Below are 14,133 nucleotides of genomic sequence, written 5' to 3'. Positions count from 1 at the left end.
TACAAGGTTTCCTTTGAATAAGTAAGCACCATAAGAGCTAAATGTAATTAGTTACTTTGTGTTTTAAAAGGGTAACTTTGTAATTCTGAAAGAAAAAGTAGAAAACTCAAAGTACATGTCAAACAATGTAATACAGATGATTGCATTAAGGGTCAGAATATCTAAGGAATAATGTTGGAATACATAGCCAGCCTCTACTTGTCGCTGGCTGTCAGGCTTTGTTTCTGCCAAGCGTGTAGTTCCAAGGAGCCTTTGCTGGCTGATGAACTCTCCCCATCATTCCATGGGTCTCAGAGAGAGTTGGCTGAACATCCAGAGTGTTTTAGAAGTAGAGGGAAGTTCAGCTTTAATTAGTTTGAACTTGAGTCCAGCAATAAGAGTGGGAACAGAGAGCTAAGTATGAGGCTGTGATGTCCGAGTGGGGAGAGATGGGTAGCATCATGATCATTCCTGGTTTCTAGAACATTGGGACAAATATCCAGAGTGGAGAGGATCAGGGGCCCTACCCATGGTGCCTGCTGATTCACAGTGACCTCAGCTCCTCTCTCTTTCTGGATGTTGGCCTGTGATTCTGGCACACTTCTTGGATTTAATGTCTTTATCCTTCTTGTTGTGAGTTGCCAAATTATCTTATTGCTTTAGCTCTGGACCTTGTCAAGAAGTTGTTGATAGTGGATCCAAAGGCACGTTTTACGACAGAAGAAGCTTTAAGACATCCATGGCTTCAGGTGTGTATGGGGCAGTGCCTGCCAGCCTAGAATACATGAGTGCCCGAGAGGTGGGAAAGAGGATGGAAACATAAACTTGCTTGTTGGGTCTGTTTAATGCATTTTTTTTTGGCTGTGCCTGCAGCATGTGAAAGTTCTCAGGCCAGGGATTGAACCTGAACCTGTGCCATAGCAGCCACCCAAGCCACTGAAGTGACAACACCTAACCTGCTGCACCACAAGAGAACTCCTGTTCAATGCAGTTTGAATTTATTGATTTATTTATTTTTCATATATATATATATATATATTTTTTTTTTGGTCTTTTTAGGGCTGCACCCATGTCAGATGGAGGTTCCCAGGCTAGGGGTTGAATTAGAGCTATAGCTGCTGGCCTATACCACAGCCACAGCAACACAGGATCCAAGCTGTGTCTGCGACCTACACCACAGCTCACGGCAGTGCCAGATCCTTAACCCGCTGATTGAGGCCAGGGATTGAACCTGTGTCCTCATGGATGCTAGTCAGGTTTGTTTCTGCAAAGCCAAGACAGGAACTCCTATTTATTCATTTATTTTTGCTTTTTAGGGCTGCACCCACAGCATATGGAAGTTCCCAGGCTAAGGGTCAAATTGGAGCTGCAGCTGCCAGCCTACACCACAGCCATAGCAATGTGGGATCCTTAACCCACTGAGCGAGGCCAGGGATTGCATCCTCATGGATCCTAGTCAGGTTCATAACCCGCTGATCCACAATGGGAACTCCTAATGCAATTTTTAAAGTTTGAGCTTTTGGTGTGTGTTATGTATGCATGTGGTTGTGAGGGTGGGTGTGTCTTTGTGTATGTTTATGTGCAACCTTTATAACTTGACTTGTGGTTTTTGGATGGACAGGCTCACTTATGGCCTGTCCTGGTTCCATTTGGCTTCCCTGAGTTTGCAGTTCAGTTGTGTTCCTTTGAGAGGTATTTCTAATGCCAAACCTCCACATCCAGCTGTGTCTTTCTCTTCCCTCAAATCCTTTACCCCGACAGGGTTGGGCTGGGTCCCATCATATCTTTAACCTTAGGTCAGGGGAGCAAGGAGAGGAGAACAGCCTCCCTGGAGGAGAATCTGGCTATTTCTTAAGCCCAAGTGATCGGACACGAAGAGTCCCACTTTTTGCTTATGGTGAATAAGCACGCCATTAGCAGACTGTCCCCAGCACCTTTCAGGTCTTCAATACCTCTGTGTCCCTGCTGGAGCTTGTGGCTGCCATTAGATTATGTGCTGACCTCGTTCAAGCTGCCATAGTTGGAAGTCCTTTATGGCTTTGCTGGGCTAGTCTTTGGTTTTAGAATTCACAGCAGCCTTGGGCAGGCTTTCTGATGGATGCCAGGTCTTCTGTTAAGTGGGCTTCCTTTCAGCACAGCCATTCCCCTTTCTATTAACTTTCGTTTGGTCTCTGTTTCCTGTGGGCATAGGGGACTTAACTAGGTTGCTTGAGCTGGAGGCTCAAACACCCTGGGAATTTCTAATCCAGGAACTCCTTGGTCCATCCAGTTTCAGCTCTGTGCTTCTGGGACTCTGGGACGACTGTGTTCATTCTTTTTCTCTTCCAACCTTCCCACCTAACAGTTCTGCTCAGGCTGGCTCAGGTTGAGAACAACACTCCTTAAAAGAAAAAGAAAAGTAAATATATGTGTTTGATATGTTGCCCTGGAAACAGCAGTTCTCCCACAAAAAATCTGTCAGGTGATTTAGCATTTACTAGACCACACAGATTCAAAACTGCAAACCCTGGAGAAAAGGAATTTGGAAACAAAGGGTGCCTTTGCATGTGGGGACTTAATTTTGATGAAAAAGAAAAACATGCCTTTTAGCTCTTTTCTTATGCCTTAATGGGGAGACTCTTGGGGCCAGATATGGAGGTAGAGGAGCTGTGGTTGTCTTGAAAAAAATAGGGGTGGCCTGGGGACAGGGTTTACATCTTCCTGAAATGTACAAACAAGCATAGCCTATTTTTCTTCTACTTTTTGTCTCAGAAGAAAACTGTTCTTAGCAACCAAGGAAAAGGCGAAGTTCAACCCTGCCACGGGGGTCTCACTTGAATACTCTTTTGTCCACATTTTATTTTTGCCCTAAAAGGTGGAGTGACTATTCTATGATGACAAGAATGCCACTTGCCCACATTAGTCATCTGTTAGTGATTGTTTAGGTTTTTGTTTTTTGTTTGCCATGCCTGCAGTATGGGGAAATTCCAGGTCCAGGGACTGAACCTGTGCCACAGCAGCGACCTGAGCTCCTTCAGTGACAATGCTGGACCTGCTGCACCACAAGGGAACTCCAACAGTCTCCGATTTTGGGAGCATCCCTTATATCTACCTTTGGCTTCATGTTCACTTCTTGAAATAGAGGATTCCTCCCTGGATGGCTCTCTGCCTGTCTCTAGAAACTTTTCTTTGCTACATGGGGTTGGGAGATGCTGTAACTGTATCCTGTGTTTCAAGTAACAGTGAGCAGGAGCCAAATGAGTCTTGAGGAGACTTTTCTAGCAGGGAAATGGATGAATGTTGGTGCACTGATTGACTTGAATGGCTCAGCTGCTTCCTCTTTTCCCGATCCTCAACTGCAGTTGTCCGATCTGTGACCTCAAGATAAGTGAGATGTTGCCACAGATGATTTACTTAGATCTATAAGCTGTTGTCCTCCTCATTTGTCTGTTTTTGTATGTACAAATGCATACTGTGAAATGTAAGTAGATGAAAATCCAAATGAACATTTCTGTGCCAAATTTCTGTGCAGGATAAAGTGTTTTTGATTCAGTGTTACCGTGATTTCAAACTCTAAATTAGTTTATACCTGTAGAAATTCAATCTTGCAGTCTTTCTCAAATAAAGGTGCCAAATTAAAAAAAAAAAAGAAAGAAATAGAGGATTCCTTCCTGCTTAATTTGGAGGCATATTAATAGATTATAGACATCTCAAAGGAAGGATATTTAAAGATACATATGTAATGAGCACCTTTTTGATGTGATTGTTTACTGACAGCTTGTTTTATTTTTTTACTTTTGGCCATGCCTCGGGCATGTGAAAGTCCCTGGGCCAGGGATCAAATCCACACTATAGCAGTGACCCAAGCCGCTGCAGTGACAGCACTGGGTCCTTAACCTGCTGTACCACAAGGGAACTCCACTGATGACTTGTTTTAAATACAGGCCTACATAGGCTTGTGGTCAGTTCTCTATGGCTGCATGATTTAATTTTTTCATGCATTCACTTGTTCTTTCAGAGGACAGTTAAGAGCAGTGGGACACGTGTGGCAATAGGGGTGGGTGCAGAGTAGGGGAATCTCCAGGGTGAGACAGGGCCACAGGGCTTCAGGTAACCACAGGTTCACACGGTGTGAGGAGCATCCAAAGGCTGCATGGCTCGGAGGTGACATAACTGTGTCAGTCCGCTCTGGCTGCCATAGCAGAATACCGTAGACCAGGTGGCTTAAAAAACAGAAATTTATCTTCTCACAATTCTGGAGGCTTGAAATCCAATTTCAAGGTGCCAGCAGCTTTGGTTTCTCCTGAGGTCTCTTTCCTCACTTTGCAGGTGGCTGCTCTTCTCACTGTGTCCTCACTTGGTCTTTTCTCTGTGTGCTCACATCCCTGGTGTCTTTTTCTCTTCTTAGGAGGAGACCAGCCATAATGCGTTAAGGCCCCACTCTAAGAGCCTCATTTTAACTTAATTACCTCTTTAAAGGCCCTGTCTCCAAGTACAGTCACAATATGAGGTGTTGGGCTTCAATATATAAATGGGGGTGGGGGAGAGGTACAGTTCAGTCATGACTCACACAGTTCAGTCATAACAATCACAGTTCAGTTGCCATAACAACAGGGGATAGCATTTTTAACACTGATTGAGTCCCTCTGATATGGAGGCCCCTGTGCTTATTATAGCGCCTGACATCTAAGGGTCTTTGCAAAATATTTGTTCACCTAGTGAATGAGGAAGTGGGGTGAGGTGGTGGGTGGGCAGGAAGGCACAGAGGGGTTCCCAGCTGAGGCTGTAAGCAGCTGCAGGAGAAATAAGGGATGGACAATTGAGGGTGGCCTTGCCTGAGAAGTGAGATCCTAGGGAACTATGTGGAGTGGAATCCAGATGAACTTGGTGCTTGGGCAGTGGAGAGCTACACTGAGTGATTCAGTAAACAGGGTGATGGAAGCAGATGATTCTAGGTAATAGGTGTAGAACAGGCGGATTCATCCTCAAACACTGTAATTCTTCATCCATCAAATTATTGAACGTTGAAGGCCTTCATTCCTGTGTCCTTTCTCCTCAACCATCATGGTGCACTGGGAGAGTGGAGGCAGGTCGGGTAGGAAAGTATATGGAATCAGGCTGCTCTGGGGCTGTATTCTGCACACGTAGCTTGTAAGTGGCTGAGCTTGGCTTCTAGCTGGCCCCAAAGCCCACAGTCCTAGTCATGAATGTTTCCCCTTTCTGAAGGTGGGGAGAGCTGTCACTTTTCAGGGCTCTCGGATGCAAGTCCTTGGTAGTTGCGAGCATCCATGGAGGTGAGAGTTATCTGTATAAACCCCTCTCTCTCCAATTCCCCTCTAGCAGAAAGAAACACCTATAATGCTATGGCCTGTTCACTTGTCCTTCTTTCTCGTTATCCTTGGGATATTGTGCACTGGAAGTCCTTCTGGCAATTGTACAGTGCTTGCCCAGTTTATTTTCCTAGGGTACAGGGTTGCTTTGTTAGGATGGCCCCAGTAATTGGCCTCATTGTTGGCAGGGGGAGCAGCATGGAGCCAGCCTCAGCCTCTGGCCTCTTGATTACCATGTCTTAGGATCTGGGGTGCTAGTTCTGAAAGTCTTTGACTACTGAAATCTCTGGTTCTCTCTCTCTCTCTTTTTTTTTTTTTTTTTTTTTTTTTTGGTCTTTTTGCCATTTCTAGGGCCGATCCCGAGGCATACGGAGGTTCCCAGGCTAGGGGTCGAATTGGAGCTGTAGCCTGCTGGCCTACGCCAGAGCGACAGCAACGCGGGATCCGAGCCGTGTCTTCGACCTACACCACAGCTCACAGCAACGCCAGATCCTTAACCCACTGAACAAGGCCAGGGATTGAACCCGCAACCTCATGGTTCCTAGTTGGATTCGTGAACCACTGCACCATGACGGGAACTCCAGTCTCTGGTTCTCTCTGACCCACCAACAGCTCTTAAGCCTACGGGTTTGGTTCAGCCATTGCTGAGCACTGACTGCTGATCAGACTGTTCTGTGAAGGCAGAGGTGAGGACTGCCTAGTCTTCTCCCTTCTGGAGCTTCAGCAAGGGCAGCCTCTGTGTGGACAGACGGGAGTTCCCATTTCCCTGTTTCCAGGGGCATCCTAGCCCTGCCTTTCTGCCTACTTAATGTTTTTCATTTCTTCACAGGATGAGGACATGAAGAGAAAATTTAAGAATTTGCTTTTTGAAGAAGACAAGTCCACAGCTCTGTCTCAGGTTCCAGCCCAGGTATTCTGGAAGATGGTCATTAAATGTAGGCTAAGTTTAAAGAGCTGAGTGGGAGTTCCCGTTGTGGTTCAGTGGTTAACGAACCCGACTAGTATCCATGAGGATGCTGGCTCTATCCCTGGCCTCAGTGGGTTAAGGATCTGGCATTGCCATGAACTGTGGTATAGTTTGCAGACATGGCTCAGATCCCATGTTGCTGTAGCTGTGATATAGGCTGGTAGCTATAGCTCTGATTCAACCCCTAGCCAGGGAACTTCCATATGCTGTAGGTGCAGCCCTAGGAAAAAAAAAAGAACTGAGGATTGGAGGATGATGGTTTGAATAATCTCTTTAGCAGCAATTGCTTAATATTTTTTTTTTGGTAAAGAATAATTTAGTAGATACTTTGTTTCAGCTTGATCTGCTGTACAACCTTTAGAAGATTTAATAATGAAGAATATGTTTAATGCATGAAAAGCACAGCTAGGGGTTGTCATTCAAGAAGTCTCCTACAAGGCAAGATTGGAAGACTGTATTAGAGGCTCAGATTTAAATTCGTTGAAAAATTTAAAATTTGGGGGAGTGGAAGTTCCTGTCATGGCTCAGCAGTTAACGAACCTGACTAGCATCCATGAGAACACGAGTTTGATCCCCGGCCTTGCTCAGTGGCTTGGGGATCCGGCATTGCTGGGAGCTGTGGTGTAGGCTGTAGATGCGGCTCAGATCCCGCATTGCTGTGGCTCTGTTGTAGGCTGGCGGCTACAGCTCTGTTTGGACCCCTAGCCTAGGAACCTCCATGTGCCACAGGTCTGGCCCTAAAAAGACAATAATAATAATAATAATAATAATAAATTTTTAAAAATTGCGGGAGTAGTTGATTTCCTGATTATAATCTTCTCTAAAATTCTTTGTGTAAGTATCAGTTACTATCTGTTCATTCTTAGTTTGCCTTCTTTTGGTAACATTCTTCTTCCCACTGCTCCCTCGAAGTTTTATAAATGGGATAACAAAGACACAAAAAAGATTATCTTTCCACAAAAGGGAGAGACTTGAGGCTCCCTGGGAGAGATGAATTGTGGTCCCTTTAAATTTCATAACTTAGGAGAAAACAACCAAGAAGAGGCTGGTTATACTGCTTATGTTCAATGTACATCATTGAGTGATTGGAGGCCACAAGGGAGAGAAATATCAGTTTGATAAGTATTTCTGGGTGTTTGCGAGGGCTGGGGTAGGGATTCAGATTGACTGAGGGCAACCAGTAGTTCCTAGAAGTTTCACATGAAGTGCTCCAGGGAGTTCCTGCTGTGGTGCCATGGGTTAAGGATCCCATGTTGTCTCTGGGGCAGAATGAATTTGATCCTCTGCCCAGCGCAGTGCAGTGGGTTAAGGACTGGCTTTGCTGTAGCCTCCACCTACGCACATGGACCAAATGTGCTTAGGAGTTTCCACCCTGGCACAGTGGGTTAAGAATCCAACCGCAGTAGCTCTGGTCGATGCAGAGGTGTAGGTTCCTGCCCAGCCAGGCACAGTGGGTTAAAGGATCCAGCATTGCTGCACTGTGGCAAAGTTTGCAGCTATGGCTCGGATTCCATCCCTGGCTTGGGAACTTCCATATGCCTCGGGTGTGGCCAAAAAAGAAAGAAAAAAAAGTGCTCCAAATTTACTGGAATCATATTGGGAAACTCTGATCATCATAAAGAAGCCATAGGTTTTCTTTGAACATTTCTCCCTTTTCCTTCCAGCCTTCTACAAGTCGAAAGCGGCATCTTGAGGGGGATACAGAGGATGCTGAGCCCACAAAGCACCTGGCTGTGTGTGCTGCTGTCTTGTGAACACCGGGTGACCATGAAAAGAATGTACCTTCTTGAACTCTGCTGCCATTTCCTTTAAATCTGTTTTTTATACTTTGTATTTCCATTATAGGAATAGTTGTTTTTCCACGATCATCAATATACAATTGAAAACAAATGGAACCCAGGCTTTGTGCTTCTGCTTGTTTTTGTTTTTGTTTTGGCCACACTTGTGGCATGTGGAATTTCCCAGGCCAGGGATTGAACCCAAGCTGCTGCAGTGACAATGCTGGATCCTTAAATCACTGCACCACAAGGGAACTCTTGTGCTTTTGCTTGTTGACTAGCTCTTAGTTACATGCCTTTAGTGTGTGTGTATGTGAAGTTGCTGTGTGCCTTTGGTGCTTTTACCTTGGCTATAATCAGGCAGGTTTCTTAGGATGCACCCCTGGTCTCAGCCTAAGTGAACCTCATACAGATTCTGAAGGCCCCTTAAAAAGTTGTACGGGGAAGGGGTACAGTGACTTGGGGTGGAGTTTGTATCCACTGGCTGGATGCCAGAGTCCTCAGAAGACAGTATACCATGGGTCAGTTTTAGAGTCCTATCCTCACCCTCATTATCCTTGAAATAACAGGGACAGATACATTGTAAAATTCAAAAATTTCCTTAGTTTAGGAAGAGGACCAGGCACATGGACTGTGTTGTGTGTAATATCCAGCTGAGTCCTAAAACCAAACACTAATTTTTCTGCAACAAATATTCAAAGTAGTTGGGATAGAGAAAACTAAGTAGCCTCATGGCACTTCAGGTCCATCTTCTACCATGTCGGTTATGGGGGACACTCAGGTTTCAGAGCTATTTGGATTTTGGAAATGCCCCTATAACCTTATGTTATAGGTGAGGAACCCAGGCTGAAGGAGTAAGGTGACTTATCCAACATCATACAACTAGGAAGTGGCAGACCTGGGACCCAACCCAGGGTTTTCCGACACAAATTCATGTTCCTCATCTCCTTCCCATATTTAGTCAGACTCACAGATGTTGACTCACACTGACAAAACTCACATAAGACTGATGTCTAAATATTGAATACCAGTATGTTCAATCATGATGAATGAGTACAACCTATGATCTGTGTTAGTTGGAACATCTTGGTGGCAAGGAACAGAGGCCCATTCAATTACTATATGGAAAAGGGGATTTGTTTCATTGTTACAGACGGCTGGGCCTGGGAGCAGGAGCGTAGACAGTTCTACTGACTGGCTCCTCTTGTCTCCTTCTGACCCACTGATTTTGCTTCTCTTGCAACTTTGGCTGGCTGACACTAGGCCACATTGTAGCTTGTTGACCATGCCATGAGTTGAGTGCCTTGGTTCAGATGCCAGTGGGTGAGCCAGCCAGGATAGGGTGAGCACATAGTTGTTGCCCCAGGCATTAAGGGTGGTGGTTGGCAATTTCCATTAGAAGGGTGCGCAAGCTTTCTGAGGCTTGGCTGGCCCATTACTTAGGGCTTGATGGGATTTAGGTGGTTTGCATATTTAAAGGAATGAGGCTGAGATTGCCAAGTTAGATGGGTTTTAGCTCATTTGAATATTTAATGTGAAGGCTGTGGTTTCTTAGGGCCTCTTTCCCTCTTGGGGCAGAGTCAGCCAGCCCTTCTGTTTCCAGAGCACTTTGTATTAGGTCCCTCTGATTATACCTACTAGAGTGGGATAAATAATGACCTCTAAAGATATTCTCATCCCAATCCCCAGAATTTATGAGCATGTTCTTTTACATGGCACAAGAGATTTTGTGGGTGTGATTAAGTGAAGGATCTTGGGATCTGTTTTATCAAGGTGGACTCAATATCATCACAATGTTCCTTTCAAGAGGGACACAGGAAGAGGCAGAGTCAGAAGAGATGGAGTGGTGCTCTTTGAAAACAGGAAGAGGCCATCAACCAAGGAATATAGGCAGCTATTAGACGCTGACAAAAAGCAAGGAAATGGATTCTCCCTCAGAGCCTGCTGAGGAACCAGTCCTTTCCTTTACACCTTGACTTTCACAAAATGAAACTGATTTCAGACTTCTGACCCACAAAACTTTAAGAGAATAAATTGTGTTGTTTTAAGCCACCCAATTTGTGATAATTTGTTACAGCAGCCATAGGAAACTAATCATAAATGGAGAGACATCAGTTGCTGGTTTGAGGCCATCCAGCATTGATTCTTTTCCTTAACCTCAAACTCCAGTTTTCTTTTGGGGGAATTATTTTTCTTTTTTCCACAATGTCATAGGGGGAGGGGGAGATTGTAAACCTAAGTGCCTGTCTGCATCCCCCCCACTATAGAAGCTAAAAGGGTCCATAGAGGCTCCTCCCTGGTAGGGCCCCTTCCACTGACCACCCAGCTGGAGGTGGGCACAGGACTTTGAAATGTGAGCAAATGCAGCTAGGATGGCAACATTAGTGGTAGGAACAATATTGTGCTAATCTCAGCTCTCTGTACTCCCTGACTTTGGCTTTGGACAAGTTACTTCAAGTTGCTGAGCTTCTATTTCCTTATCTATAAAATGAGTGCAATAAGAGTATCAATTTAATATGGTGTTTCTGAGGGAATCTATGGTGGGAATTTCACTTAAAGTGCCTGGTAGAGGATTTGTCAATGTTGGCCTCCATCATTAAAGGTGGGAGGGTCACATAAATAGCCCGAGGGAGCCATAGAAAATTCTTGAGTGGGGAGTTAACATCATCTGTTTAGCTTTTTAGGGTTTTTACAAAGCAGATCTGGGAAACTCTAGGCCTGGGGTGGGTGGTGGGAGCAGAGGTGGGGGGTGCATTGCCCAGTGACTCACGTAACTGCCACTCCCTTCTGAAGAACAGGCATATTGCTCTGAAGTGGACCTGCTGTGCCTAGATGATGGTGCAGTAGATAGCTCTTATTTGGGTCAGTCCTGAACCTGATGCCTCTTACACTGATTGCAACCCTATTTTTCTGGGGGAGGCATTCCTCCTTCCACTTGCCCCCAACCCAAGTCCTGGTGAGGCTGACCCCACTTGTAGAGAGGCTCCTTACAGTCAAATCTGGCCAATCTTGCTGTGACTGGCCCAGGCAGGTGCACGTGACCAAAATGAATGCAGTGAAAGTCAACCCAAGACTGGCTGGAACTGCAGGGAAACAGCTCCAGCTTTCCTGGTCAGATATGAGCTAGGAGCTGCCTGGGACACTGGAGAGAACTGCATGAGAATGAAGTCATCAGTGAGGGAGGCAAAGCTTAGAGAAACTGTAGACAGATAGAGGTTATTGTTTGAGCACCTGGCTCCAAATGCCTGAAGTAAGGTTCCAGCCCCAGGATTTTTTCAGTATGTTCCTTTTATTGTTTTATTCTGGGTTGAGTTTTTAAAATCAAAAAAAAGTTTTTTGTTTTTTTTTTTTTTTTTTTTTTGGAAAAGGCCAGACTAATAAACAATTTTACAAATTCCAAGAGACCCCTGGATACTCTTTTTCTTTTCTTTTTTTTTTTAAGTAGGGAAAACATTCTCTGCTGTTGTTTTTGTGCCAGCTTTAGGGTTTTCAGAGAGGTTTGGGGCAGAGAATGGAAAGTGAAGATGTGGGAAGTAACAATCTATCCAGCCCCACAGCTGAGTGAACCCCCTCCCAGCTAATTATACCACAGGATTTGGGAGCAGAGCCCCCTTCATTAAACTTTCAGGAGTCTTGGAAGGATAGGGCTGGAATTACACCATCGAAGCTTGGAGAGTTTGGTGTGTGCCAGGCATTGTGCTCAGAGACCTTATGTGCCTCATCTGAGAGCTCACCTCAAGCCTGTGAGGTATTACTACAACTCCTCCCTTTGTACTTTGTAGACTCAGAGATCAGGGCTCTCTGGCTCTGTCAAGTCACCTGCTCCCAGTTTATGAGTGGTGGAGGCAAGACTTGAACCGAAAATTTCTCTTTTCAAGAGGCCGTTCCCCCCCCACCCCCGCCCCGGTCTTTTTAGGGCCGCACTCATGGCCTATGGAAGTTCGCAGGCTAGGGGTTGAATTGGAGCTACAGCTGCCGGCCTGCACCACAGCCACAGCAACGCCAGACTGAAGCCGTGGCTGCAGCCTACACCACGCTCACAGCAACGCCGGATCTTTAACCCACTGAATGAGGCCAGGGATCGATCCTGCCACCTCATAGTTCCTAGTTGGAATCGTTTACTGCTGCGCCACGAGGGGAACTCCAAGCCTTGGGTTTTAATCATAAAAAAAAGTTACCTAAATCTTGTCACCAGCTTACCACAATATTGACACTTTAGCTGGATTATTTTAAGTCCTCCCGATAGCACTCCTTAGTTGTCCGACTTCCTAATTAAGGAGAAAAAGGCTGCTGGAGACCTGACCTTAATCATGCAAAGGTTAGCGGAGTTGCAGGACTTGAACTCGAGTTCCCCATTGCGTCTGGCTTCCCGGGGATATGAACATCATCTGTGCCACTAAGACTGGCGCACGTGTTCACACACCTCCAGGATGAGATCTCATCGCCTCAGCGGCTTCTTCACACCAGCACTTCTTGCGGGTAATTTCCTTTTGGCCCATCCTGTCGCCCCAAGCCCAAGCAGGTAAACAAAAAGCAGGAGTGCCGGGTAGCAGCTCAAGGGTTTTGCCCCGCATGGTCCGCAAGACTCCAGGCGGCAGCGCCCAGCCCAGAACCGCTAGCGCTCAGGCCTAGACTGGGCCGATGCGGAGGGCGTTGGCGCGACTCTGGGAACAGCGGATGGCTCCCGAGGGCGCGGGGAGGGGGCTAGCGAGTGCGCGCGTGCGCGGTCGGGGGGGGCCGCGGAGGCGCGCGGGGAGCGTGCGCGGCGGGGGGTGGTGTGAGCTGCCGCGGCCGCGCGCGGCACGGCGGGAACATGGCGCGCGGAGCCGGCGCGCGCGCCTAGCTGGCGGGACCGTTAGCTCGAGGCGGACGCGGCCCGGGTCCCGCGGCGATGGAGCAGTCGCTGCCGCCGGCGCCTGAGCCCATTCCGGGGTCAACCCTGGTACGGAGCCAAAGGCACCGGGAGCCCGAGTCGCCTCCGGCGCCGGCGCCGGTGAGTGTGTGAGGGGCGCGGGCCGGGAGACTTTCTTTGTGAAACTCCGTCGGTGCGAGCCGGGCCGGGCCTCCGTGGCTGAGGAGCGCCTGTAAGGCGGAAGCCGCCCCACCGTCGAGGTTCGAGCCCTGCCTCGAGCGGCTCGGCGGCGGGACCGGGTCTGCCGCCTGCCCGCCTGGGTTTCTGCGGTAGTGTGTGCGCGCGGGGTGGAGTGGGGGGCGGGGGGTTGGTATACAGTCGGCGCCTAATGAGCGCGGTGCCTTCCCCCGGCCTCTATCCCCGCGGGGCGGTGGCTGCCGGCGACCCCGGGCCCACGGGAGAGGTAGACGGCAGCGGCTGGGGGGACAGGTGTCGGCGCAGCCCCAGGAAGCTCAGGTGCAGGCAGCCTCAGGTGGAATCTAAGGGAATGAGCTGTCCGTCTTTGGAAGGGAACAAGTCCGTCAGTGGCTCAGCACAGAGTGATTTTGGATTGACTTACATCCACCTCGGCTTCCTAGTGTGTTTTCGGTGTCTATCCCTCAGGGTGAAGGACGATGAGTGAAATTAGACTTTGGAGGTGTGGCGGGCCGCTGGATGGGATGGGATGCCCATGAGCACTGGCCTTCCAAACAGCCAGGGCAAAGGAGTAATCTGGAGCGCTTGATAAAAATACAGGCGTCACAACTCATGCCAGGCCCACGGACTCAGACTCTCCAAGGCAGAGGAACTGATTTTGAATTTTTCAAAAGCTCCAAAGTTATTGTAATCAGGCAGATTTGACAAGCACTATTTTACGGTAAGCTTCCTGCGAGCAGGGACCTCTTCTGTTTATAGCTCACCATGGCATTCTGGAACCGCGCCAGTGCTTGGCACATGGTAGATGGTTAGTAAATATTTGTAGGAAGGCTTAAAGAGTTTTCAAAATAGTTCTTGGGGATATATTCAGGACCTTTTTTGATATTAATATCTGTCAGATTTACTGCATGATGTGATTCTTCTCAGGTCCCAACTTTTGTGACTTTACAAATGCCTTGTTTTCAGTATGTTTTAGGCAAAGGCAGGCTATATATTGCTTAGTATAAACCATCAACTCTGTATACCTAGGTAAGTTAATTATGAATCAAAATT

The 14,133-nt window shown here is 47.2% G+C and overlaps 2 protein-coding genes across 9 annotated transcripts in view; both read left to right on the top strand.

Moving 5' to 3' along the window:
* Positions 1-14,133, top strand: part of CHEK2 (checkpoint kinase 2) — a 267,518-nt gene that overhangs the window by 29,489 nt on the left and 223,896 nt on the right. For 5 of the 8 annotated variants that reach the window (XM_021072037.1, XM_021072035.1, XM_021072040.1 and 2 more), the window contains 3 exons: positions 643-728; positions 6,118-6,198; positions 7,920-8,154. In XM_021072037.1, the coding sequence (XP_020927696.1) occupies positions 643-728; positions 6,118-6,198; positions 7,920-8,009 (257 nt within the window). In that variant the 3' untranslated portion in view covers positions 8,010-8,154. 8 annotated transcript variants of the gene reach the window in all.
* Positions 12,836-14,133, top strand: part of TTC28 (tetratricopeptide repeat domain 28) — a 607,234-nt gene continuing 605,936 nt past the window's right edge. The window contains 1 exon segment of the mRNA XM_021074051.1: positions 12,836-13,026. Coding sequence (XP_020929710.1) covers positions 12,925-13,026 — 102 coding nt within the window. The 5' untranslated portion in view covers positions 12,836-12,924.

Source organism: Sus scrofa, chromosome 14, assembly GCF_000003025.6.
Source record: "Sus scrofa isolate TJ Tabasco breed Duroc chromosome 14, Sscrofa11.1, whole genome shotgun sequence".
NCBI classification, from domain to species: Eukaryota; Metazoa; Chordata; class Mammalia; order Artiodactyla; family Suidae; genus Sus; species Sus scrofa.
This window is presented reverse-complemented; position numbering and strand designations above follow the sequence as displayed.